This window comes from Eretmochelys imbricata, chromosome 7 (genome assembly GCF_965152235.1).
Source record: "Eretmochelys imbricata isolate rEreImb1 chromosome 7, rEreImb1.hap1, whole genome shotgun sequence".
Lineage (NCBI taxonomy): Eukaryota > Metazoa > Chordata > Testudines > Cheloniidae > Eretmochelys > Eretmochelys imbricata.
The window spans coordinates 34,037,415-34,061,038 of record NC_135578.1 but is presented as its reverse complement, the minus strand read 5'-3'; the positions used below and the strand labels follow the sequence as shown (position 1 = coordinate 34,061,038).

At 55.5% G+C, this 23,624-nt stretch overlaps 1 protein-coding gene across 1 annotated transcript in view; it reads right to left on the bottom strand.

The window, feature by feature from the left end:
* Positions 1–20,499, bottom strand: part of AHNAK (AHNAK nucleoprotein) — a 37,062-nt gene extending 16,563 nt beyond the window's left edge. The window contains exons 1-5 of the mRNA XM_077821521.1: positions 20,410–20,499; positions 5,305–5,386; positions 4,442–4,592; positions 2,894–3,081; positions 7–2,403 (exon numbers count right to left, since the gene is read on the bottom strand). Coding sequence (XP_077677647.1) covers positions 7–2,403; positions 2,894–3,081; positions 4,442–4,592 — 2,736 coding nt within the window. The 5' untranslated portion in view covers positions 5,305–5,386; positions 20,410–20,499. The remainder of the gene's footprint in view (positions 1–6; positions 2,404–2,893; positions 3,082–4,441; positions 4,593–5,304; positions 5,387–20,409) is intronic.
* Positions 20,500–23,624: the final 3,125 nt, after the last annotated feature.

The following is a 23,624-nucleotide window of genomic DNA, read 5'->3' as shown; positions in this document are numbered from 1 at the left end:
AGAAACATCCATGTCTCCCTTCAGCTTAGGCCCTTTCAGATTTATATCCACATCCGGCATGGATACTTTTGATGGTGACATTTTCCAAGAAGGCACTGAGAACTTGGGCCCTTCCAACTGACCTTCAGGACTTTCAAGGTTAATGCCAGGAGCTTCAATGTCTAGTTTGGGGCCTTTAATGTCCACAGTGGGTCCTTTCAGATCCCCTTCGATCCTTGGCCCTGAAATACCACCATCTCCCTTCAGCTTGGGGGCATTTAGATTCATGTCCACATCTGGCACGGAGATTTTTGGTGTCTTGATGTGCATTTCAGGCATCTTAAATTTGGGACCTTTTAGTTCTCCCTTGGGTCCTTCAATGTCCAGTCCTGGAGCATCAATTTCTACCTTCGGACTGGAAATATCCACCTTCCCCTTTGGAAGTGTTACATCCACGTCTGGTCCTTCCCCTTTCAGCCCAGGCACGCTGAATTTTGGCATTTTCAGTTTAGGCATTTTCATTTTACCATCTGGGCCGTGAATATCCACATCTGGTGCATCAATGTCCACTTTGGGGCCTTTAATGTCAATTCCAGGAGCTTTCAACTCCCCTTCCAGCTTTGGCACTGAAACATCCACATCTCCTTTCAGTTTAGGATCCTTCAGATTCAAGTCGATGTCTGGCATGGAGATTTTAGGAGTCTTTATGTGCATTTCAGGCATCTTAAATTTGGGACCTTTCAGGTGTCCTTCTGGCCCTTTGATGTCAATGTCACGAGCATCTATATCTAGCTTGGGGCCTTTTATGTCCACAGTGGGTCCTTTCAGATCCCCTTCGATCCTTGGCCCTGAAATACCCACATCTCCCTTCAGGCTAGGGCCTTTCAGACTCAGGTCCACATCTGACATAGTGATTTTTGGTGTCTGACTAATTAATTCAGGCTTCCTAAATTTGGGGACTTTCCATTCTCCTCCAATGTCTATATCTGGTGTGCTAATGTCTACCTTGGGGCCTGCAATAGCAACCTCCCCCTTAGGAAGCGTCACACCCATACCAGGGCCTTCCCCTTTGAAACCTGATGCAGTAAATTTAGGAAATTTCATTGAGGGCAATTTTATTTTTCCTTCACCACTTTGAATATCAACATCAGGAGCCGCAAGATCAGTCTTGGGATCCTTGACACCAACTTTGGGACCTTCTAGTGTTGGAGAGGACACTTCCACCACTCCCTTCAACTGAAGTCCTTTGAGAGCCATGTCCACATGTGGCTTTGCAACTTTAGCACCTTCCACTGAAGGCACTGTAAATTTCAGTTTTTCCTTTGGACCTTCCATATGAACAGATGGAGCTGTGATATCCAGGTGAGGAGCCTGTATCTTTGGCGCAGAAACGTCTACACCTGCCTGTGGTGCTCGAACATCAGTATCAGAAGCTGAAGGTGAGAAGCCAAATTTAGGCATCTTCATTACAGGCATTTTTATCTTTCCTGGGCTTTCAATGTTAATTCCTGGAGCTTTAATGTCCTGCATATCACCTTCAATGCTCGAAAGAGGAATGTCCACCCTTGGAGCTTTGATATCACTTTGAATCTTAGGGCCAGAAATATCAACTGAAGGACCCTTGATTTTTGAAAATGATACATCAACTTTGGGACCTTCCATATCACTTTTTATCTTGGAGCCTGAAATATCAAATTGTGGCAGTTTGCCTCCTGGAACTTCAGTTTTAACATCTATACCTGAAACACCCATTTTTCCATTTAATTTAGGGCCGGTAATGTGAATATTTGCATCCAGGTTTCCCCGCTGTCCGTTTGCATCGATTCTGGGCAAGCTGCTGTCTGGGCTTGTGACTCTAGTGCCAGAAACATTAACTGATTTGACAACGTCCACACCTGGAACTTGGATTTCTGCTGGTTTAAAGTCTGTCTGGGTTCTCAGGTGAGCGCCTGTGACTTGAGGTCCTGAGACATTTATCTCAGTGTCCACCTTGGGCTCTCTCACGTGCACGTCAGGGGCACCAAAGTCCAACCTTTTGGTGGATGATTCAACTGTTGGTCCAGAATATGAGATGCCACTAGGTCTACCTCTGATCCCCATACTGAAGTCTGTTGATCGGGTTGTTTTCCCAGACAAATCCACCTGTGGTATTTTGATCACGGTTTTCCCAGGTTCTTTTTCAATTTCTGTTGTTGTTATATGAGTGAGTTGATGGCTTGGAATCTTAACTTTAAATTCTGGGCTGCTGATGTCAATCTCTCTTGCTCCCTCATGTCCAGTGACATCTACGGTATAAGCTGTGACCTTTTTGGTGACGGTAATGGTTCTGCTTTCTGTGTGTTCAGCTTCTGCTGCATCTTCTGACTTCAGACGTGGTTTAATTTTCGTTGTGTATATTCTCCTGTACTCTTCGTCATCCCCACTCTGGAAATAAGAGACATTGGTTAACACCAGAGCGTCGTAAAGAGAGATTTGAAGGAGAAGGGGGAGATTGGCTAGTGCTGCAGTATGAAATAATCACTGGCCTTGACTCCCTCCTGAAGGGTTGCAATTTGCATCTCCTTCCTTCAGGGGGGCTGCTGTGACAGAAGGTCAAGTCACCCTGGGCCCTGCTGCTCTTTTCTACGGGCAGCTTTACATTCATAGGAGCTGCTGCCCCACAGAGATGCTGACTCAGCATACCTGGCCTGTCCCCATCCCAGACCATCTCTGCAGTGGCTGACTCCAGGCTCTCAGGGGTATCGGGTATCTTTCTGCAATGCCCTCTCTGGTCTGGAGGATTTCCTGACATAAGGGATGGCAACCAGGGTTCTGCAGTAGAATAAATCTGCTCCAGTCTCCACATGGAGTAGTTTGAAGGAATGTTTGGGCTGCTTTCCCTCCCCGCGGGAGCTTGCATCACTCCCTCACTCACCAGAACAACTTCTGGGCTCCTGGGTGAGAACACATCGTGTGACCATGACTGTCCCGGCAATGGAGACTTGTCCCCCTTTCGCTGCAGCCGCAGCCCCACCGTGTGGTGGCCCATGCTGTTCAGCAACTGCGTGACCTCTCCGGACTGCAGGTTGTCAAAATAGATGGTGGCACTCACAATCTGATCCCCTACAGGCGCAGAGAGAAAGGAGTGAAGCCAAGCTGATGGCACTGGCAATCCAGGGCCCAAGCAATAAACAAATCTCATTCAGTTACACATAGGGCTGATTAAACTAATCAAAAGCCTCTTCAATAGCATTGCAGCCTAAGCAGGGGCAACTTTGCCAAATGCTTTCCAGCACTCAGCTAATGGCTGTGATCTGCTGGCAGGAACATAGAGGGGATAATCTGGAAGGTCTTGCTGCCTCCATACTGCTGATTCCCTGTTTCATTCCCAGGGTGGCTGGAGGAAAGACACACACCTCTGTTACCACACATGTCTCTGTGGGCTCCCCCTTGCCCCCCACAGCACCGCATGGAGCCATCAGTGACTGAATCCCGCCTCCAGGCATAGAGAGTCAGTGAGACAGCTCTGCAGCAAGAAAGGAGGGAGTGTCAGCACCTTGGAGCAGGCCCCAAACATGCTGTGGAGGCAGCACTGTCCAATGTATAAGGCACTAGACAGGACCCCTGGTTCTAGTCCTAGCTCTGAGAGAACACTAGGGTCCAGTGGGTTAGAGCAAGGGGCACTGGAAGCCAGGACTCCTGGGTTCTATTCCCAGCTCTGAGAAAGCAGTGGAGGTCTAGTGGGTTAGAGCAAGGGCACTAGGTGCCAGGACTCCTGCCTTCTATTCCCATCTCTGGGAGGGCAGTAGGATGTAGTCAGTTTGAGCAGAGGGTGCAGGAAGTCAGGACTCCTGGGTTCTATCCCTGGCTCTAGAAGGACTGTGGGGTCTGGCGGGTTAGAGCAAGGAGTACTGGGAACCAGGACTCCTAGGTTCTATTCCAAGCTCTGGCACTGACCTTGGGCAGTCCCTTCCCACCCTCGGTAACTCTGTTTCCCCTTCTACCCTGTGTCTGTTTAGACTGTGAGTTCACTGGGGCAGAGCCTGTCTCCCACTGTGTATCTGTGCAGCACACAGGGCATCTAGGTGCTACCGTAATGTACATAATATATGGGCTGTGCTACCAGCACAGCACAGGAAGGAGAGAGAAGCTGAGTGGCAGGAAAACCTCCACCTCAGGGAAGAGGCAAAGAGACAGGGCAAGATAGAGAAAGGAGTCTCCATCAGCAAAGAATCAGGACTAGGACCCCCAGGCAGGAGGAGCCGTCTCCATGGGAGCAGGGAGGGAAAACCAGCTGCCTTAAAGCTACAGAAGCAGCAGAGAGAGAGAGAATTATGATAAAAGGGTTGCAAAGGAACAAGGGAAGTGGAGTCAGAATTTCGCATAATCCTCATTCTTTCCCCAAAGTGATAATAAACCAGCACAACCCCACCACCCTCCCACAACAACACGTGTTGCTCCTGAGCTGGTGCGCTGTACTCACCTTCCTTCACAGTTCTGGCAGCAGGGGAAGTCTGCACCACCTGCTTCACGAAGACCCCATCTTCCGTCTGGTCAATGGTGATACCATGAGAGCCACTTCCTTGCCAGTTGGGGAGCAGGATCTCCCGTGTTTCTTCCTCTTCCTTCTCCATCTAAATGAAACAAAACTAGAACTGAGTTCAGAAAATAATGAGTTAAGTTTATGGAGGATAGGTCCATCAATGGCTATTAGCCAAGGTGGTCAGGGGCATAACCCCATGCTCTGGGTGTCCCTAACCCTCTCACTGCCAAATGCTAGGATTGGAAAACAGGGGATGGATCACTTGATAATTGCCCTGATCTGTTCATTCCCTTTGAAGCATCTGGCATTGGCCACTATCAGAAGACAGGAAAAGGGACTAGATGGACCATTGGTCTGACCCAGTAATGGCCATTCTTAAAACAATATGGACAGAAAAGTTTACAGGCCAAAGCTATAATCTTTGGGCCCGGCTCTGTCTTCAGTTACTGGGGTGCAGCCCCATTGAACTCCAGGGGTCAAAGCAAGTGGGCTAGAACAGAGCAGTCACGGGCCTTTGTGTTTATCTCTGTAGTTTAGCTTTGGAAGCTGACAGTCTGGATGGACATGGGCTGAGCACAGTCTCCAGGCCCCTAAACCGTAAAGCATAAATTGCAGAAGTGAATCATCCCTATGCAGAGGGCTTGGACAATGGGGATGTAAGTGCTTGCACAGGCTTAGTGCTGGCCTTCTGCACAGGCTGGATTTCACTCAGCGTGGATATTGCAGGAGGTGTAGCAGAGAGAGCAAGAATCAAGCATGTTTTATTTTTTGAGGGATGAATGGGCTGATCCTCTTTGACTGACCTTGTTGGGACTTTGGTCCTGGCTGGAACCGCCCCAGGAATTCCTCTCTTCACTTGCTGACCTTCGGTATCAACTTCCCAGCCTAGCAGAGAATTCAAAGAGTTCTTAATAAACCACCTGTTTGCATGTTTTTTACATTTAGCTTTTTCTGGTCCATTCTAGGGTGAGCCCAGTAAGACAGTTGTAGGATCTAACAAAAAAAAGACACTGGTATCTGAACTACTCATGCTGTTACAGAAAACAATCCAACATAGAAGTCACTGAGGTTTGATTGCCAGTTTTTTAATTGCTTCAATGGGGAATGATTTGAAAAGCTGTACATAAGAGCTAAATAGTATTCTTTAAAATTGATAAATGTTCATAAAGTCAAAATAAACTTTGAGAGGGAAATCCTGGCCCCACTGAAATCAATGGGAGTTTTGCCTTTGACTTTAATGGATTTCACGGTAAAAGAACACAGAGGTGTTTAAAAAAAAAAGAGAGAGAGATGCAAAGCCAGGAGATGTGTATCACAGTGAAACTTTAAACAAACCCCAACACTTGGATAGGCAGGAAATACAAAGTTAAGGTTTTCTGGAGGCTTTAACTATGCCCACAGAACCTCACCCCAAATTCCTGAGACCAGCCCGTGCCTGCATGCCATGCATTTGTGCACCACACTGCAGCCAGAGCTTCCCAGCACAGAGTGCAGTATGTGAAGAATGGCACATGTCAGAGAACGTGAGAGCCCGGGTCAGGAGCAGGGATTGTGGTTCATGGCCAGCACCAATGAGCTCAGTAAAAGAAAAGGTTTTTTTGAATGAATTGTTCCTAATCAGGCCAATGGGAATAGCTGGACACCCCCACCACCATGGTCTACAAAACCATTCTTTGGTCAGAGGCTTTGCTGAGCAGGAAGGGGTTAACTAGGGATGAGGAAAGAGACTTGATGTAACAAGTTGGGGGGGGGGTTGCTTGGGCCGGGCCGCCTATGGGACTGTCACCACCAGGGGGCGCTGTGCCTCTGCTAGTTCTGCCTGGTTGGTGTTTGTCGGCAACACCCACGCAAGCTGCCCCACCTTTCCTCTTCCCTAGCTAGCAAGGCAAAGAAACTTTCCCATTTCCAGCAAGCACAGGCCCCAGGCTGGAAGCCTACAAGGGACCCAAGCCTGCGAGGGACCGAGTGCTCAGTGATGTGTCAGCTCTTGCAGAATCAAAGGCGTCTGAATTCAGGAACCAAAATTGCAACCAGAAGCATAACATAATTCAGGGAATGTGCCCCGGAGCGGGGTGCAACCTACAGACCACAGCCCTTTCTGGCTTTAAAATCTATGAGCGGTTGCTGCAGAGCTCAGAAATCAATGGAAGCAACCATGAAGCTGGAGATCTGGTGCTAGGGGCTGCCTGGGGAGTATGCAAGGCTAAAGTAGACACTTCCCACCAGGAGAACTGCCAAGATGCAAATCTAAAGGAGATTGTGGAATTGAGTGAGCCAAAGGCAGTCCAAACGTTTCGTTTAAAATCCGAAGAGAGGCAATAATGTTAACAACAATGTGAAGGGAGATTGGCTACCACAGAATCTGCTCCCAGATCCATGATGTTGGGCACTGCTATGTCCTGCCCCCAACCAGTTGTCCCAGCGTGCAGCCCCCTGGGACACTGCACTCAGTCATGAAATCCACTGAGCACTCCTCCCTCCCGCTGAACTCCGCTGGAGAGGCCAAGGCTCAGCATCTCTCCAGCTCAGAGCCCTAGATACCACAGGCCGGATAGGCCAGTCTCCTGTTGCCATCTGCAGGGCTGGCAGAACTTTGCATTGGTGGAAACTGCCCAAGCTGCAGAGAATCGGACCCAAAGTGTTTCCTTGTAAGTCCACAGCTCCCAAATGGCCACCAGCGGCAGTCAGTCTGTGTCACCAAGGCACAGAGCTGTCGGGGCATTAACCTGCATTTGTGCTTAAAACAAAACCCACCACCCCCAGCTGCTCTTGAAGAACACAGATCTGAACATGGAGTGTTCAAAAACATCACTAGGGCAAGGAATAGCAGCAGCTGTGCAACACATTGTCAAATGTAACCCTGATTGCCCCTCTCCTTTAACTGCCACACCCCCCTTGCCTGCCAGGGGCACTGGCCAGCTGAGTCTGGAAGCATCACAGGTAATATTCAGAGCCACTGGACAGCTTTCTAAAGGCAGCTGCTTAAACCTGAGCCCCTCCCAGCTCCCCAGACTAGTTCCTAGGTCTCCAGTCCAGATGTACTTTCAATGCACTCCCAAGTCAGGAGAAGGACAGCCTAGGGCAGGGGGAACAATGGCACCACTGGCCATTCCAGCATTTACACATTTTTAAAACAATATTTTAAAGAAAAGTTAATGGGATGTTGTCAGGCAGGTTAAACCCACACTGGATCCACCTCCCCGACTTAAAACTCAAACTGGTTGAGTCCTCCAGCATCTCAAACACCTGGGGAGGTGGGTTGTCTTTGCAAATCCATAGCATTGTTGCAGGAAAATAGTAAATAAAAACAATTTTAGTGGGTCACACACAATTATGTGTCAGGCTCCCTTTGTAACAAGAATGGTGTATGCACACGCACTCACCTGCACACACCTGTGCACTGGCAAGGCGTGTGCACACCCACCTGTGCCTCAATCGCTATACGTCATCCCATTCTGTCACCCTTCCGCTGTGCAGCACCTTACTCCCGGGCAGCTGCACAGCTGTTCACAGACTTTGGTGGTCTGCACTGTAAGGCACTCAGATCTGGCACAAGCTTCCTACTGGAGTTCTGACCAGCCCCAGAAAGGCTCTCACTAAGCAACCTGGTGGCTCTGCTCTCCTGCAGGTTCATGCAGGGTGCCCGGACCTGAGAGGCAATGTCTGTGCCACACAGGGTCACACAGGCTGGAACCACTCCACTTGTTTGGTTTCTGAGTAATTTGGAAAACTGCAGTAAAGTGGAGAACAAACTGGTTTGTTCCTCTCAGGTGGCTCAGGAGAGAGGCCTATGGGGTGGGTGTGGAGGCCTCCGAAGTGACTCAGCATGCACCAGGGCTGCTATGAATGGAGGGAGAGGCCAGAAATCTCAGCCAGCCCTCTTGAGCCTTTCAGTCCCAGATGCCAGCCAGCACAGGGCCCAAAGTCCAGCCCATCTGAGACCAAAGCAGAGAAAGAATCACATAGCCAGCTTGTTCTGCCCACTTGAAGGAAAGGCCCCAATGGTCTTTGTGTGCCTAACCCTCCTCTCTCCCCCACCACACACTACCTCCCAGCCCCATCCCACAGCTGCTGTCTTCCCCTCCCTTTAGGCCATGCCCTTGCACTCCGCTCTGTGGGGTGATCTCCCAGCATTACGCTAAGCCTGGTGCTGCAGCTCTGGGAGCCCTTGGGGGGCAGGGCACCTCCACATCATGGCATCTTATCCCGGCCATGGCAGCTATAGACAACATGGCAGGGAAAAGGTTGGGGGTTCCCTGTGCCCCCAGCAGGGCCCACCGGAGATTTCCCCAAGGGAACCTGGTGTGGAGAAGGCCTTAGGCCATGGTAATACTTGTAGCACCAACACCTGAGAGTTCACAGCCCTATTCACCATGAAACAAGTGATGGAGAAGTATCCAACTAAGGCACTCAATACATGTCAGTTCCACCACAGACCCGGCAACGGCCAAGCTGCAAGAGGGGAAGGTTTCCAGTGAGCGCAAGAGCACTTGCCCCTCCAGCCTGGCAAGGGGAAACCCCGCAGGCATCCTGCACAGCAATGCCAGCCATGTAGTCACCAAGCTGCTGGTGCTATTCTCAGGTTCACCACGTGTTTAATTTCTTGATATTTTTAGATGCATCTGCCCTGCACACAGGTCTTTCGCTGGGCAAACTCATACTCCGGGAGGAGAGCATTATTCCTCCCCTAGGCGAACAGTACGCACAGCAGCTGTGAAACAAAAATCCCTCCCTAGTCTTGCTGGGGCTTTGCAAAGGTACAGTCTCTGTCCCTCCAGCCGTAGCTCCCCTACCCACATAGATGCACCTGGGCATGCTGCAGTCCCTCTGCCTCACTGGAAAGGTGACAAAGGCTCAGCTCCTAACCCTGGCCTCCAGCCCTGCCTCCTTGGGCTGTTGTGCACGTCGGACATTTCAGCTCTTCCTCCCACAAGTCCCAACCCCTGGAGAATCTCACAAGTGACTGTCTTTATTTCCACACGGGGCTGTGAATGTTCAGATTCCACAGAAACCCCCAGTGTCCCGTCCTCCGGGGACAAGCAGCAGCCAGGCAGCTGGAGTGCTGAGACCATTGCCTATCATGCTGACCCACCCCGTTTCCTTGTGTTCCCCTCTTGGTCTGTCTGCATCCACCGCTCGTCCCCTGTCTTATACTTAGGCTGTGAGCTCTCGGAGGCAGGGACCATTCTTTTGGTCTGTGTTTGTCCAGCAGTTAGCGCAGTGGGCCCTGGCTTACGACTAGGGCTCCAAGGTGCCTCCACAATACACATCCTACAGAAGAAACCTTCAGCAAGGGGAGGCTAAAGGCAGGAAAATGCTTCAGCGACTCTGTGTCTGTTTTAGCCTCCGACTTCAAGCAGAGAGAAAACTGGCTGCACAGGGATTGTGATCCCTTGTCCCCAGGGAAAGGGTCTCTGCCCCAGCGGCCAGGCACAGGGACAGCAGGGCAGCTGGAGTTCTTGATGGTTCCCTGTTAGGGCCAGGAAGATCCCTGGGGATTCCTTCCGTATGGCAAAGGACAGGCCTGAAGCACAGGACTCCTTACCTCTAGATTCTAAAGTGGCCAGAACAGAACTTGAAAGGCAGGAGCAGGGGACTTATCCTTGTGTCTCCTGGTATTGATTCCAACAGGGAGAAGCAGAGGCAGGGAGCAAAGCTAGGAAGCTCTGGGCCTAGGAAGACTAACCTGTCATCCCTGCTGTGGCATCATAGCCCAGAACATGGAAGAAGCTGGGACCTTCCTGCAGGGCTTGATGGCCCAGGCAGCCCCAAGTTGGGACGGGTGGCACCCCCCACCCAGGACATTATTCCTCCCCGTATTGCAAAGCTGGGTCTGAGATGGCTCGGGGAGTGCAGACTGCACGGTCCCACTCTGTGCTCACCCAGTGGCGCACACACAAGGCTCAGCCTAGCCCGGCCTCTACATTTCTCTTTTCTTGCACTCGGGTGTCAGCTCCAGGGCCAGTTCCACTCCAGGTCACAGCAGCCTTCATTCCTCCCCCATCTCCAGGCGTTTGGAAAGAGGGAGCAGCTTGTGGCGAAGCTGCTGTGCGCGCCCAGACACCTGCCCCACCCTGCCCCAGAGGCAGCTGCATTTCCCAGCTGGCTGACATGATCCCTCTGCATCGGTTTGTTACATGTGCAAAGAGCTGGTTTCACAGCTGGCTGATGGCAAACAAGAGAGGCTGCTGCCAGGCCCACGTAATCTGTGCTTCGGGGGTTTCCTCCAGACATCAGTGATCCTTAACGTCCTCTCCTCAGCACCTCCACGGGCTGAAACCCTGCCTGCTGCACAGCCAGGTCATTATACCAATTCGCTCCAAACACACTGAGATAATCATCCCCAGGCCTCAAGAAAGAGGAGAGCCGCACACTTCTCCCAGACCAGGGGATAATCTATGATCCCAGGCCACCGGTCAGCACCTCCAGCCTCCAATCTGCAATCAGGAAGGGTCCCGGGCAGCCACCTCCGGAGCTCCAGCTGCCATCACCATCCAAACCATCTCCAGGAGAGGGAGGACAGAGACTGGAGGCAGACCAGAGACAGTTAGGTGTCTAGGACACACAGAGCGTAGGGAAGGCACAGGGCGGCAAGAGCACTAATCCCCTTAGACCCACTGGAGACTGTCAGTTACTGTTGTGTGCACAGAGACGACGGGCTGACACAATCCCAAACCTCCACTCAGGACACAAAGGGAAGAGATCTGCTGAGCGAAGCTGGGGCTGCAGTGGCAGCTAATCTCGGAAAATCCATGGCCAGCACACAGTCAGACAGCCTCAGTGGAGCCCGAGCAGAGATTTCACAGGGTGAGTGAGGCAGACTCCAAGTTCAGCACCAAACCACAAATGCATCCCCTCTGCTCTAGCACAGCACCCATGTTAAACCATGTTCTATACAGCTTGAGACCTTTAGAACAAGGCTCTGTGGTTTTCACTCTTCCTATGCTCGTGCCGCGAATGCAGAAGCCTCCATGCTACACCCCTGTGGCAGCAGGACACTTGTTGGGCTATCCACATAAGCGCCAGGCAGCTACCAACCAACCACTGGGCCACCGCACACACGCAGCATCCAACCACCCACTCCAATAGCTCCCACTCTGCAGCCTCTCGGCTGGGGAAAGATAAAGGCTCAAAAACTCACTTGGGGAGATTCCTGCTCCCCTAAGTCCTCTCTTGCAGTCCCTTCAGGCTGAGTCTCTGCCAGCGCTGCCAGGGTTCCGGGGGAATTGCTCGCCCCTCAGCCAACTGAACCTACAGGCTCTGCAGAGCAAGGGGTGCGACACCACATGGCTGCCCTAAGCAAGGAAACACGGGGAGGCAGGTGGCCAGCGACCCTCCCAGGCTCCTGTTAGCAAGGCCGGCTGCAGTAACACAGCCTGTGCTAGAACACTGTCCCGCTGCCCCGCCAGCCCACACACCCAGGGTCCTGTTCTTGACACCCTTCCCCCACAGCCTGTTTGATCTGTGGGGACTGGAGTTAGCCCAGCTCAGGATGCCACTCCCTCTGGCAGAGTCGCTCTGCTTCATACCGGCTTAATTGTACATGGCAGCAAACACAGACAAACGACTCCTGTAGCCGCTGCAGCCAGTTCTCAGGAGATTCCCCAGAGTGTTCCTCCAGCTACAGCATGGGTGGTTACATCCCATCACACCCATGCACTAGGGTGTGCACGTGGGCACACACGCACACATGCATGCACACACGCATCCCCAGACAGGCGCACACACGTGCACAGACAGATGTGCGTGTGCACACCCACGCAGACCGAGGGACGCCTGCACACCCCCCCAGAGATAGATGTACACGCGCGCACACATACAGATGTACATGCATGCACACACCCAGACAGAGACAGAAGTATGCACCCACACACAGACGCACATACAGTGAGGGGTAGGCACATGCACCCACACAGATGTACACGTGTGCGCACGCCCACCCGCCCACCCACAGAGACATGCATACACGCGCACACCCACATGTGCACACGCACAGACTGACGCACAAACAGACATGGGCACAAGAAGGGAAACAAAGTACGAGCCCAGGAATGAGGAGGAAGACAGGACAAGGGCAAAGGAGGGTGCTGCAGAAGCTGTTCTGGTGTCGCGGAAGGAGCCTGGGATGATTCCGCACTGCACCTGTGGACGCGCCCCACATGGGGGCAAGCAGAGGAGGGAGCACCCACCGTTGCCAGTGAGACATGTCTAGCTCTGCTGCCCACCGATGTTGGCAGGCTATTGTGGGGTCCGCTCCCGCCCAGCCGCTCCGTGGCGCATGCGAAAGTCCTTCTGTGCTCTTTGCCTAGCGCCCTGCAGATTTCACACATCCGTCTTCGGGTGTGACCGCGAGGGGTGCAGGGCCGAGAACAACGGGCCGCTTTGCTCTCGGCCTCTGTGAACAAGTGGGCGCCTGTGTTCCCCCGGGACACACGGCTGTTTCCGACTAGTGCGGAGAGCCAAAGGGGGTGGGTTGTGCGGGAGGCAGAGCAGCAGTTCTCACCAGAGCCCCTGGGACAGCGCCATGTCCCTGGCGAGTTAAACAACACCAGAAAGTCACATGACTGCCTTCGAAATCCAGTGACTGACCCAGCCAGGCACATTGGCTTCAGCCACATCAGCATCTGAATCACAAGGCAACCTCTGATTTTCTATCACCATAGTGACCCACCATCCAGCCTCCTTACGTGCCCCTCTAGCTCTCTATCCCCATTACACCCTCCTCCATCTATCCATCCATCCAGGCATCCCCACACAGCTCACTCTCACTCTCTGTGGGTTTTAGGCTGCTGCCCATCACCCTAGTATCTGAGCACCTGCCATGTAAAAACAATAGTGGGCTCCATGGAGTCTCTGGAGAGGAGGGCTGGACCAGTGGAGAAGGGCGTGGAGCCTGGGCCTTGGGAGAAGTGGGCTCAAATCTCTGCGCCACAACAGGCTTGCTGTGGGACCTTGGCCAAGTGCCTCTCTCTGGGCCTTGGTTCCCACCTGCCCAATGAGGATAACAGCAAGGGTGTGAGAGGATAAATACAGTGTAGCCCAGATGCTACAGGGACAGGGAACAGGGAAGTCTCTAAGGGCACTTCTCTCTTTGTGGGGGGAAATAGTCTGCCTAGTGTTGGAAAACTTTTCTGCATCCAAAGAGAATGGGGAAGTGAGGGCACAATGGAGGGGTTGCAACAGGAGACCAGCCACTCGCTATCCAAAGAGAAGGGATCCCCCGGCAGCAGGAAAGGGTCAGAGGGAGACTCTACCCTGTGCGCAAACATCGAGTGCATCACGCCCGCAGGCCTGTGCCAATGCAGCCAACTTCTCATTTCACAGAGGGGCCCAGAGCACAGGTTGCTGGGGCAGGCTGACAGTTCTGGTGGCTGCAAACAGGGCAGAGTCACTCTAAACAGCCGGCAGGGTGGGAATCGGGGGAGGGTGCACTATCCAGAATTCCTGCTGTCTGCTGGCCACAGAGAGTGACTACTGGCTAAGGCCTTGCTTGGCCTCAGCTTCCCCTTTGCCTCTTGGTTACCATCCTCCATAAGAAAGAGGTTCCACGCAAGCCCCGATACACCTCCCACCCCACCCCAAACCCCTACACACACACCCCAAACCCTGAATCCTTAGTAAAAACACACTGCAAATCCTTACGCACACCACCACCACTAGGCTCCACAAATGCACACACCTCCAAATCCACTCCCCACCCCCCCAATACCATTGCCAACACCCCACCCACAAACACCACCAACTCGCCACTCCTCACACACACACATTACTGCAATAGTCATTTATATAAGAACTTAGACAGGCTGACACACACCCATGCTGTGGGGATAGGTGCCTAGATAAGAACCTGGCTAGACCCATATACACACACATACACACACACTTTGTTGCTCTCACTTGTTGCAGCTTGTCTCACGTTTTGATGGCGAGCTCTCCAGGGCAGGGAACGGGCCTATATTTCATTCATCTGTGTAACACCCCGTGAGTTTATGGGTGCTGCAGAAACCATAGTAATCGCTCCTGGGGCTGGCGCTTCCCACAGCACCCAGCTATTTACCTAACCGTGTTACAACACTGGGGCAGGCCCACGCAGAGAGATCCTTGCTGCTTCATATTCGTATTGCACTGGAGCTGCAGCCTCTGCCTGTCACACCCAAGTTCCCAGAACCAGAGAGGGAGCAAGGGGTGATGAGAGAGGACACCTGGCTCCTCCTATGCCCCCTCGTGTGCTCCACACTCCACCCTGTCTCCTCTATCTCTCACACTGGTAAGTCTGCTTGGAAGGGCCCCTGAATTACCTCTCACCAAGTCCTGTCCCCCATTTCCATGAGCTGTGAAAGCCAGGCAGCTTCCAGAGTCTGTCCCATGACACATCATCCTGCCTTTGTGCCCACTAGGCAGATCCCTGGTATTTCTTACCCGCCGTACAGCAGCCTGGGCACCCAGACTGCTGCCCTCAGAACAAAGAGTCCATTGTCAAGGGGTGCTGGAACAATTTGTATAGTGGGGGTCCTGAGAGCCACTAAACCAAACTGTAAATCCTGTGTATATGGAAACCACTTCAATCCAGGGGGGGCCCACCTAGTTCCAGCACCTATGCCATCATCTAGCACAGGGGTGGGCAAACTATGCCCCGCAGCCCACATCTAGCCAGCTGATTTAATCCGGCCCTCTAGCTCCCGCTGGGGAGCAGGGTCTGGGGCTTGCCCCACTCCCCGCGCTCCAGCTGGGGAGCGGGGTTGGGGGCTGTTCTGCACGCACATGCCGCAGCTCCTGGAAGCAGTGCCATGTCGCCCTCCGACTCCTATGTTTAGGGTCAGCCAGGGGGCTCCGCGCATTGCCCCATCCGCAGGCACCGCCCCCGCAGCTCCCACTGGCCAGGAATTGCGGCCAATGGGAGCTGCAGGGGTGGCGCCTGCGTATGGGGCAGTGCACAGAACCACCTGGCCACACCTCCGTATAGGAGCTGGAGCGGGGGACATGCCTCTGCTTCAAGGAGCTGCTTGAAGGAAGAGCCACCTGGAGCCTGCATCCCTGACCCCCTCCCATGCCCCAACCCCCTGCCTCAGCCCTGATCCCCTCCTGCCCTCCAAACCCCTCGGTCCCAGCCCAGAGCATCCTCCTACATCCCAAGCTCCTCATCCCCAGCCCTACCCCAGAGCCTGTAGCCCCAGCCGGAGTCCTCACCTCCCCCACACCCAGCCCAGAGCCCCCACTCACACCCTGAACTCCTCATTTCTGGCCCCACTCCAGAGCCCTCACCCCCAGCCAGAGCCTTCACACACACACACACACACACCCAGTGTCCCAGCCCTAGCCCTGATCCCCCTCCCGCCTTCTGAACCCCTCAGTCCCAGCCTGGAGCACGCTCCTACACCCCAAATCCCTCACCCACAGCACCACCCCAGAGCCCACACCTGCAGCCAGAGCCCTCACCCCCCCGCACCCCAACTCCCAGCCCCAGCCCAGAGCACCCTCCCGCACCCTGAACTCCTCTTTTCTGGCCCCACCCCAGAGCCCACACCCCCAGCCAGAGCCCTCACCCCCTCCTGTACCCCAACCCCAATTTTGTGAGCATTCATGGCCCGCCATACAATTTCCATACCTAAATGTGGCCCTCGGGCCACAAATTTTGCCCACCCCTGGTCTAGCACAACTCCCCATACACACAACCCCCACCACCACAGCCTCGCCTGGAGAGGTGGGGAAGATCCCTGTGAATGGACCAAAAAGCCCAATTGTGTCATCCAGACGGTTCCAACATGCATCTAGACCAGGGGTGGGCAAACTTTTTGGCCTGAGGGCCACATCTGGGAATAGAAATTGTATGGCGGGCCATGAATGCTCATAAGATTGGGGTTGGGGTGAGGTCTCTGGTTGGGGGTGCAGGCTTCGGGGTGGGGCCAGAAATGAGGAGTTCAGGGTGTGGGAGGGGGCTCTGGGCTGGGGAGTAGGGTGCAGGACAGGGGATGAGGGCTCCAGCTCATGGTGTGGGCTCTGAGGTAGGGCTGGGGATGAGGAGTTTGGGGTGTAGGAGAGTGCTTCCAGCTGGGACTGAGGGGTTTGGAGGGCAAGAAAGGGATCAGGGCTAGGGCAGGAGGTTGGGGTGCAGGAAGGGGTGTAGGGCCTGGGGTAGGGCTGGGGATGAGGGGTTTGGGGTGCAGGAGGGTGCACCGGGCTGGGATCAAGGGGTTCAGAGGGTGGGAGGGGGGATCAGAGTTGGGGCAGGGGCTTGGGGAGTGGGGAGGGACTCAGGGGTCCAGACTCGGGGTGCCGCTTACCTCAAGTGGCTCCTGGAAGCAGTGGCCATGTCCCCCCTCTGGGTCCTACGCAGAGCTGCAGACAGGCGGCTCTGCGTGCTGCCCCATCAACAGGTGCCACCACTTCAGCTCCCATTGGTCGCAGTTCCCTGCCAATGGGAGCTGCGGGGGTGGCGCTTGGGGCAGGGGGCACTCTGCAGAGCAGAGCCCCCTGGCTGCCCCTACATGTAGGAGCTGGAGCAGGGCCATGCTGCGGCTTCCAGGAGCTGCATGAAGCACCCCCGACCCTGCTCCCCAGCTGGAGTGCCGGAGTGGGGAAAGCCCCAGACTCCGCTCCCCAGTGGGAGCTCGAGGGCTGGCTTAAAACAGCTGGCAGGCCGGATCCGGCCCCCCAGGCCGTACTTTGCCCACTCCTGATCTAGACAATCCATGGGCTCTTTGTCAGAAGGAGAGAGGATTTACAGACAAGTTTCCATTCCAAACACAGACAGGACGTGGTCCTGGCCCTTCACTGGGGTATCCAGTCTAGTCTCCTCATTGAAGCCCGTGCACTGGGGTGCACAAGGCAGACAGGCAGGGGCAATGCTACCGTCACAGAGAAAGCAGCTGAGGAATGATCCCTGGGTGGTGATCCATTCTCCGACTGCATACGCTTCCCCTTGTGCTCTGCATCTTCCCCTGCAGGAATCCCTGCTCTTTGAAGGAGGGGAAGAAGGAAGTCAGAGTGGATGGAACGGCAGCCCTCTCCGAAGGGCCAGGAGATGGTCTCATGCCAGCTGGGGGAAACACACACTGCCCCCCACCCCCATCAGTTTGCCACACACTTCCAGGGGGTGCAGGGACAGTTAAGCCGCCTTGACTCTTGCAAACACCAAGCACAAGATTATATATGTAGCTACCCAAGTCCCTCTGCAAATAAGTGTATTGCCTAATAATAGGCCAAGGCACAAAAGAGCTGCAAGGGGATCATGGAAACATATTGTAACTTCTAACAGCCTCGCCCCTCCTTCCCCCACACACGCACACACACAAACCCTGTACAGCTCACAGGCCTCCTGACACTCTTTGCAAACTGCCTCAGTGTCATAAGACCGCACCAAACAGGCCAGCTCCAATTACAGGGTGTGGGATACCCTGGGATACCCGGCTGGAAGAGGGACCCCGAGCTGCTCAGAGAACTGCCTTGGGAGCTCTAGGCCACAAGTCAAGCTTCTCTGCAACAGCCCCTCTCTGTCACTGACTCTGCCCCACTGCTCTCTCTTCACCTCTCTCAGTGCTCCCTTCTCTCAGGCAACCACCATGGGGGAACTGTCTGCTTGTCCCTTCCGTGCCCCTAGACCCCAGCTCAGTACCAACTTACTAATTAGTGTCCTCTGGAAAAACATCCCCAGTGCCTGTAATAAAAATAACAGCTCTCTAGCCCCTGGCACTCACAGGCCTAACGGTGCTTTCTGACTACGACCAAGCCACATTTGTGAGCTAGTGCAGAACTGTCATTTTAACAAGGGCCAAAGCAGTTGATATATTTTCGAATAGAACCAAGGAGTTCAGACTCTCAGACGCATGCTCTAACCAGTAGATACCAGTCCCCTCCCACGCTGAGAATAGAAACCAGGTGTCCTACTCCCAGACCCCCTGCTCTAACCCATTAGACTCCACTTCCCACCCAGGGCTGGGGAAAGAACCCAAGAGTCCTGGCTCCCAGCCTGACTCTAATCCAGTAGGCCCCTCCCAAATACACCAGTGTTCCCAAGACTGAAGTTACATCTCCCCAAGCTTCAAAAGCCTCAAGAAGAGCTTGTCATATTATAGACTCCTAGGTTTCCAAACCCGCAGGTGCCATACTGCTCATCTAATCTGACCTCAGTAGGACAGGCCAGAGAATTCCAGCCCGTAACCTCGCTCTCCAGGGAATGCTACCTCCAGCGAAGAGAAGGCTCCCCACAAGCCCTCCCCATAGCGAGTGACAGCTGAAACGCAAATCATCACTTGGTGCTTAGGCAACCCAGCTGACAACCCACAGGGACCACAGCACCAACCCCTGAACTCCTGGCTGCCCTGCACAGAGTTCTCCATCTAACACTCACACATCAGTCCTTCTGTCTGTCTGATGCCTCCACTTCAGTCTGTCCATCTCTCCAGGCCTTTGGGCCCCACTCATCTCCAGTTTCCCAGCCCAAGTACAAACTGATCTCTGACTTCCAGATACAAGGGTCTCTCTGCACAAAAAACAGGTCCCTGTGAACTGAACTTGGAGCCTGCTACCAGCCATTCTGGGCCCTTTGCCACAGGAAACATGGAGTTAATCTTGAGTGGCAACAACAGTCAAATAAACGTTTGTAGGAGTGGAGCCCGAAACAGGCTGCCAGGCCCGGAGCCGCAGAACGGGAGGGGGGCTCCGGGCCCTTCTCTCCCTGTGAGTGAGGAACAAAGGGACTGGCCCTTCAATCAAGGGCTGGGTCAGTGTCTAGAAAGGGGTTGTGACGGCCCCACGGGCTGCGCCGAGGCACCACAGCGCTGCCGCCTCCAAACTGGCGGAGAAGGTGCCACACCCTGAGCGCCACTAAGCGCAGCGCCCGAGCCACCCACCAGCCCGCAGCGCCCAGAAACCACAGGCGTGGGGCTCCTCAGCGCCCTGCAGGCTTCCCTACCCTGCAGCTGCGCGAGTTCCCCAGCCCGGCTCGCAGCTCCCCAGAGGGCACCATGCGCTCCAGCATAGGGTGGGGCGGACGCACGTTACAAGATTGGGGGGCGCTTTGCTCCCCGACTTGAGCAGCGACACAGTTCGCCCCCCACCCCTGCACACACACACCCCGGGGCGCCTCTCCCAGGCCTGCCACTGGCGACGCCTGGTTTGAATTAGTCACTCTTTCCAACCACCACATTCCACAGGCGGCTGGAGTGGGTCCAGTGCGGGGGTCCCCACCCATCGGGAGAGGGGGGCTCGGGACAGCTCCACCACCGCGGCTGCATGGCCACTCAGCAAAGCTCCCCAGAGCAGATCCCAGGCTCCAGCGCCCCGCCAAACCGCCCCCAGCCCGAGCCCGGAGCAAGGGAAACTTTCAGCACGCCCTCTATACAACCGCCACCTACACACATACACCCTGTGTACAAACCCCGCCGATACACATCCCCCTGCATGCACGTCCCAAATACAACCCCTGCCTATAGAAACACACAACACCTATACACACCTCCTATGGAACCCCACCTATATACACCTCATAAACACACCCTATCTGCAAATGCCAGCTATATACAGCCCATATACATTCCCCCATATACAACTCCCACACACACACCCAGCCCTCACACACACACACACCCCCACAGTCCCAGCCCTCACACCCAGCCCCTCCCTCACGCACACACGCCCCCTGCAGCTGCGGGGACTTTTACCCCCCTGTTGCGCCCCCCCCCCCCCGCAGGCGCAGCGCCCCCAGGGCTCCCAGCCCCAGACCTAACCCGACCCGCTCCCTGCCCTACGCGCAGTGAAGGCTCCACTCCCGGGACACCCGAGGAGCGCAAACGTCCAGCCCGGGAGGGGGCAGAAAGTTCCGCCTGCCCGGCCCCAGCTCCCTGCCCCAGGTTCGGTGCCAGGGGCGGGTCCCCTCTGCCCGAGCGCGCCCGGGACGGCTGGTCCCCTACCTGCGGGTCAGTGGCTCTCAGCTCCCCGGCACAGCCATGCCCGGCAGAGTCCCGGTACTGCCCAGCCCCGAGCCCGCTCCCGGATTCCTGGCGGCGGTGGCTGCTCCCTGGCACGCAGGGTCCGGTCCTGTCCCGGCGGCGGAGCGCACGAAGTGGACGCCGCTCGGCGCAGGGCTGGGCTCTTGTAACTCAGCCCGGGCTGGGTGTGTCTCTCCTCTTTCCAGAGCCGCGCTGCTGGGAGGGAGGGACCAAGAGCCCAGCCAGCCTCGAGCAGGGCAAGCGAGTCACCCTGCCGAGCCGGGCCGCGCTGCGCTGGGCAGCCCGGCCGTGCCCGGGGGCGCACATCCCGGCCAGCCCTCCCCCTCCCATGCCCAGGTGCGCCCTGGCATTGGCATACCCCAGGACAGCAGCACCCTGCTCGGGTCCCCGGGCTGAGAGCCCCTTCCACGGAGAGACATGCATCCACCTCCCCAGAAAAGCCCCCGCCCCCCCGCTGGGGGCCCAAGCCTGCACCCCTGAAAAACTAGAGCAAGCTGGCCCCGAGGGTTAGACTTGTGCCGCCCCCTCCTACCCTGTGGGCTCCACCTCCCCGGATCAGAGGGCTGAACAAGAAGCTGGCTGTGACCCTCCCTGCCCCGGCATCCTTCAGACTGAGCTCCACTCCCCTGCTCTGGGTTTGAGAGCTGCTCACAGACAAAAACCTCAAAAGATGCAGGGAGAGACCTGCCCAAGGTTAGCACCTTCCACCCCATCCTACACACCCTGCCTGCACCAAACTCCACACAGCCACGTGAAAAGAGGACACAGCTGCACCGAGAAAAGGGGCTGCAAACCTCCTACAAGATGGCCCCAGGAACAATCAGCCCCCAGACACAACTGCATCCCCTCTGCTCCAGCACAGCACCCGGCACCTCCAGCCCCCCCCCCCACAACTGCGTCCCCTCTGCTCCAGCACAGCACCCGGCACCTCCAGCCCCCCCCCCCACCGCACCACAACTGCGTCCCCTCTGCTCCAGCACAGCACCCGGCACCTCCAGCCCTCCCCCCCCCCACAACTGCGTCCCCTCTGCTCCAGAACAGCACCCGGCACCTCCAGCCCCCCACACACCTGCGTCCCCTCTGCTCCAGCACAGCACCCGGCACCTCCAGCCCCCCCCCCCACAACTGCGTCCCCTCTGCTCCAGCACAGCACCCGGCACCTCCAGCCCCCCCCCCCCCCCGCACCACAACTGCGTCCCCTCTGCTCCAGCACAGCACCCGGCACCTCCAGCCCTCCCCCCCCCACAACTGCGTCCCCTCTGCTCCAGAACAGCACCCGGCACCTCCAGCCCCCCACACACCTGCGTCCCCTCTGCTCCAGCACAGCACCCGGCACCTCCAGCCACCCCCCCCAAAACTGCGTCCTCTCTGCTCCAGCACAGCACCCGGCACCTCCAGCCCCCCCGCCCCCACAACTGCGTCCCCTCTGCTCCAGCACAGCACCCGGCACCTCCAGCCCCCCCGCCCCCACAACTGCGTCCCCTCTGCTCCAGCACAGCACCCGGCACCTCCAGCCCCCCACACACCTGCGTCCCCTCTGCTCCAGCACAGCACCCGGCACCTCCAGCCCCCCCCCCCCCCCCACAACTGCATCCCCTCTGCTCCAGCACAGCACCTGGCACCTCCAGCCCCCTCCCCCCCCAACTGCGTCCCCTCTGCTCCAGCACAGCACCCAGCACCTCCAGCCCCCCCACACACAACTGCATCCCCTCTGCTCCAGCACAGCACCCGACACCTCCAGCCCCCCCCACCCCCCCGACACAACTGCGTCCCCTCTGCTCCAGCACAGCACCCGGCACCTCCAGCCCCCCCCCCCCCAACTGCGTCCCCTCTGCTCCAGCACAGCACCTGGCACCTCCAGCCCCCTCCCTCCCCAACTGCGTCCCCTCTGCTCCAGCACAGCACCCAGCACCTCCAGCCCCCCCACACACAACTGCATCCCCTCTGCTCCAGCACAGCACCCGAGACCTCCAGCCCCCCCCCACCCCCCCGACACAACTGCGTCCCCTCTGCTCCAGCACAGCACCCGGCACCTCCAGCCCCCCCACCACAACTGCGTCCCCTCTGCTCTAGAGACCTTCTCACACCAAGATGTGGCTGCATCTCAGTATTCTAACATGGTTTCCAAGCAAAGAATATTCCTTCAAAATCACAAGGCACCCAGTGTTTAAGTCTCTTCCATCCTGCTTTTTTTGTTTTTTTTTTATTTGAAACATGACTTTGGAAGCGTCTGCTGTCATTCAGGCCCAGACCTGGCTTTTAATAGCCCTTTCCCATTACTCAACTTACTCATCACGTTTTGTGTTAAATACCTAATTATGGCCTTACATGTCCCAGTGAGTGTCCTGGAGTAAGACATGTACCAAAGACAGCCTTTCTGTGCTGCAGCTTCCTTATTGACTTTTCTCAGAAATTCATTTTTTCCCCCCACTTTCCTGTTTCCCATCTTCTTCCACCTGCCTTCCCCACTCCTCTCTCTCTGCTGTCAACGGTTTGCTAACACTTACTAATGAGCATTTCCAAAATGAACAATTGGGCTGTGTCTGATGGAGAGTGCAGTACACATGCCTGAAGATCAGGAAGATATTCCTATGTTATAGCCACTGCATGAAACTAGCAACCTTATATTTCAGGCTAGGTACATACACAGTCCCCTTCTCCATAGCCCCTGAGCCCCTCCCAGCTTCCTCCGTGGTACTGACAGAGAAATGATTTGCTCCAAATCACACAGGTACCTTAGCAGCACCAGCTACTGAACCCAAGTTCATTGCTTTAACTACAAGATCCTTCCTTCTCCATAACACACGGTAGATCTGGGTTCTCCTGTTCTGTCCCATCTCCAGCCGAAGCCTGGTATTTTGAAAGTGCCTGCAAGGGTCTCCATCCCTGCCTCCCTGGAACTGCTGCATTGGTGACTCTACCAGGCCTTCCTTTAGCACACCGCAATAATATCTCGCACCTAGACAGAGCTCTGCATTTCCCAAGCCCTTACGAGCTCAGTAACCCTCACGATCCACTTGTGAGGCACTGAACTAGCCGCAGGTCAGAAGTGAAGCCAGAATGAGGACTCCAGAGCCCCTGGCTCCCAGCCCAAGCTTCATTCGCTGGCTACTGGTGCTTCATGCCTCAGCCAAAGGACAGCAAAGAGTGGCTGGAGGGGAAAGCTGGGAATAAGA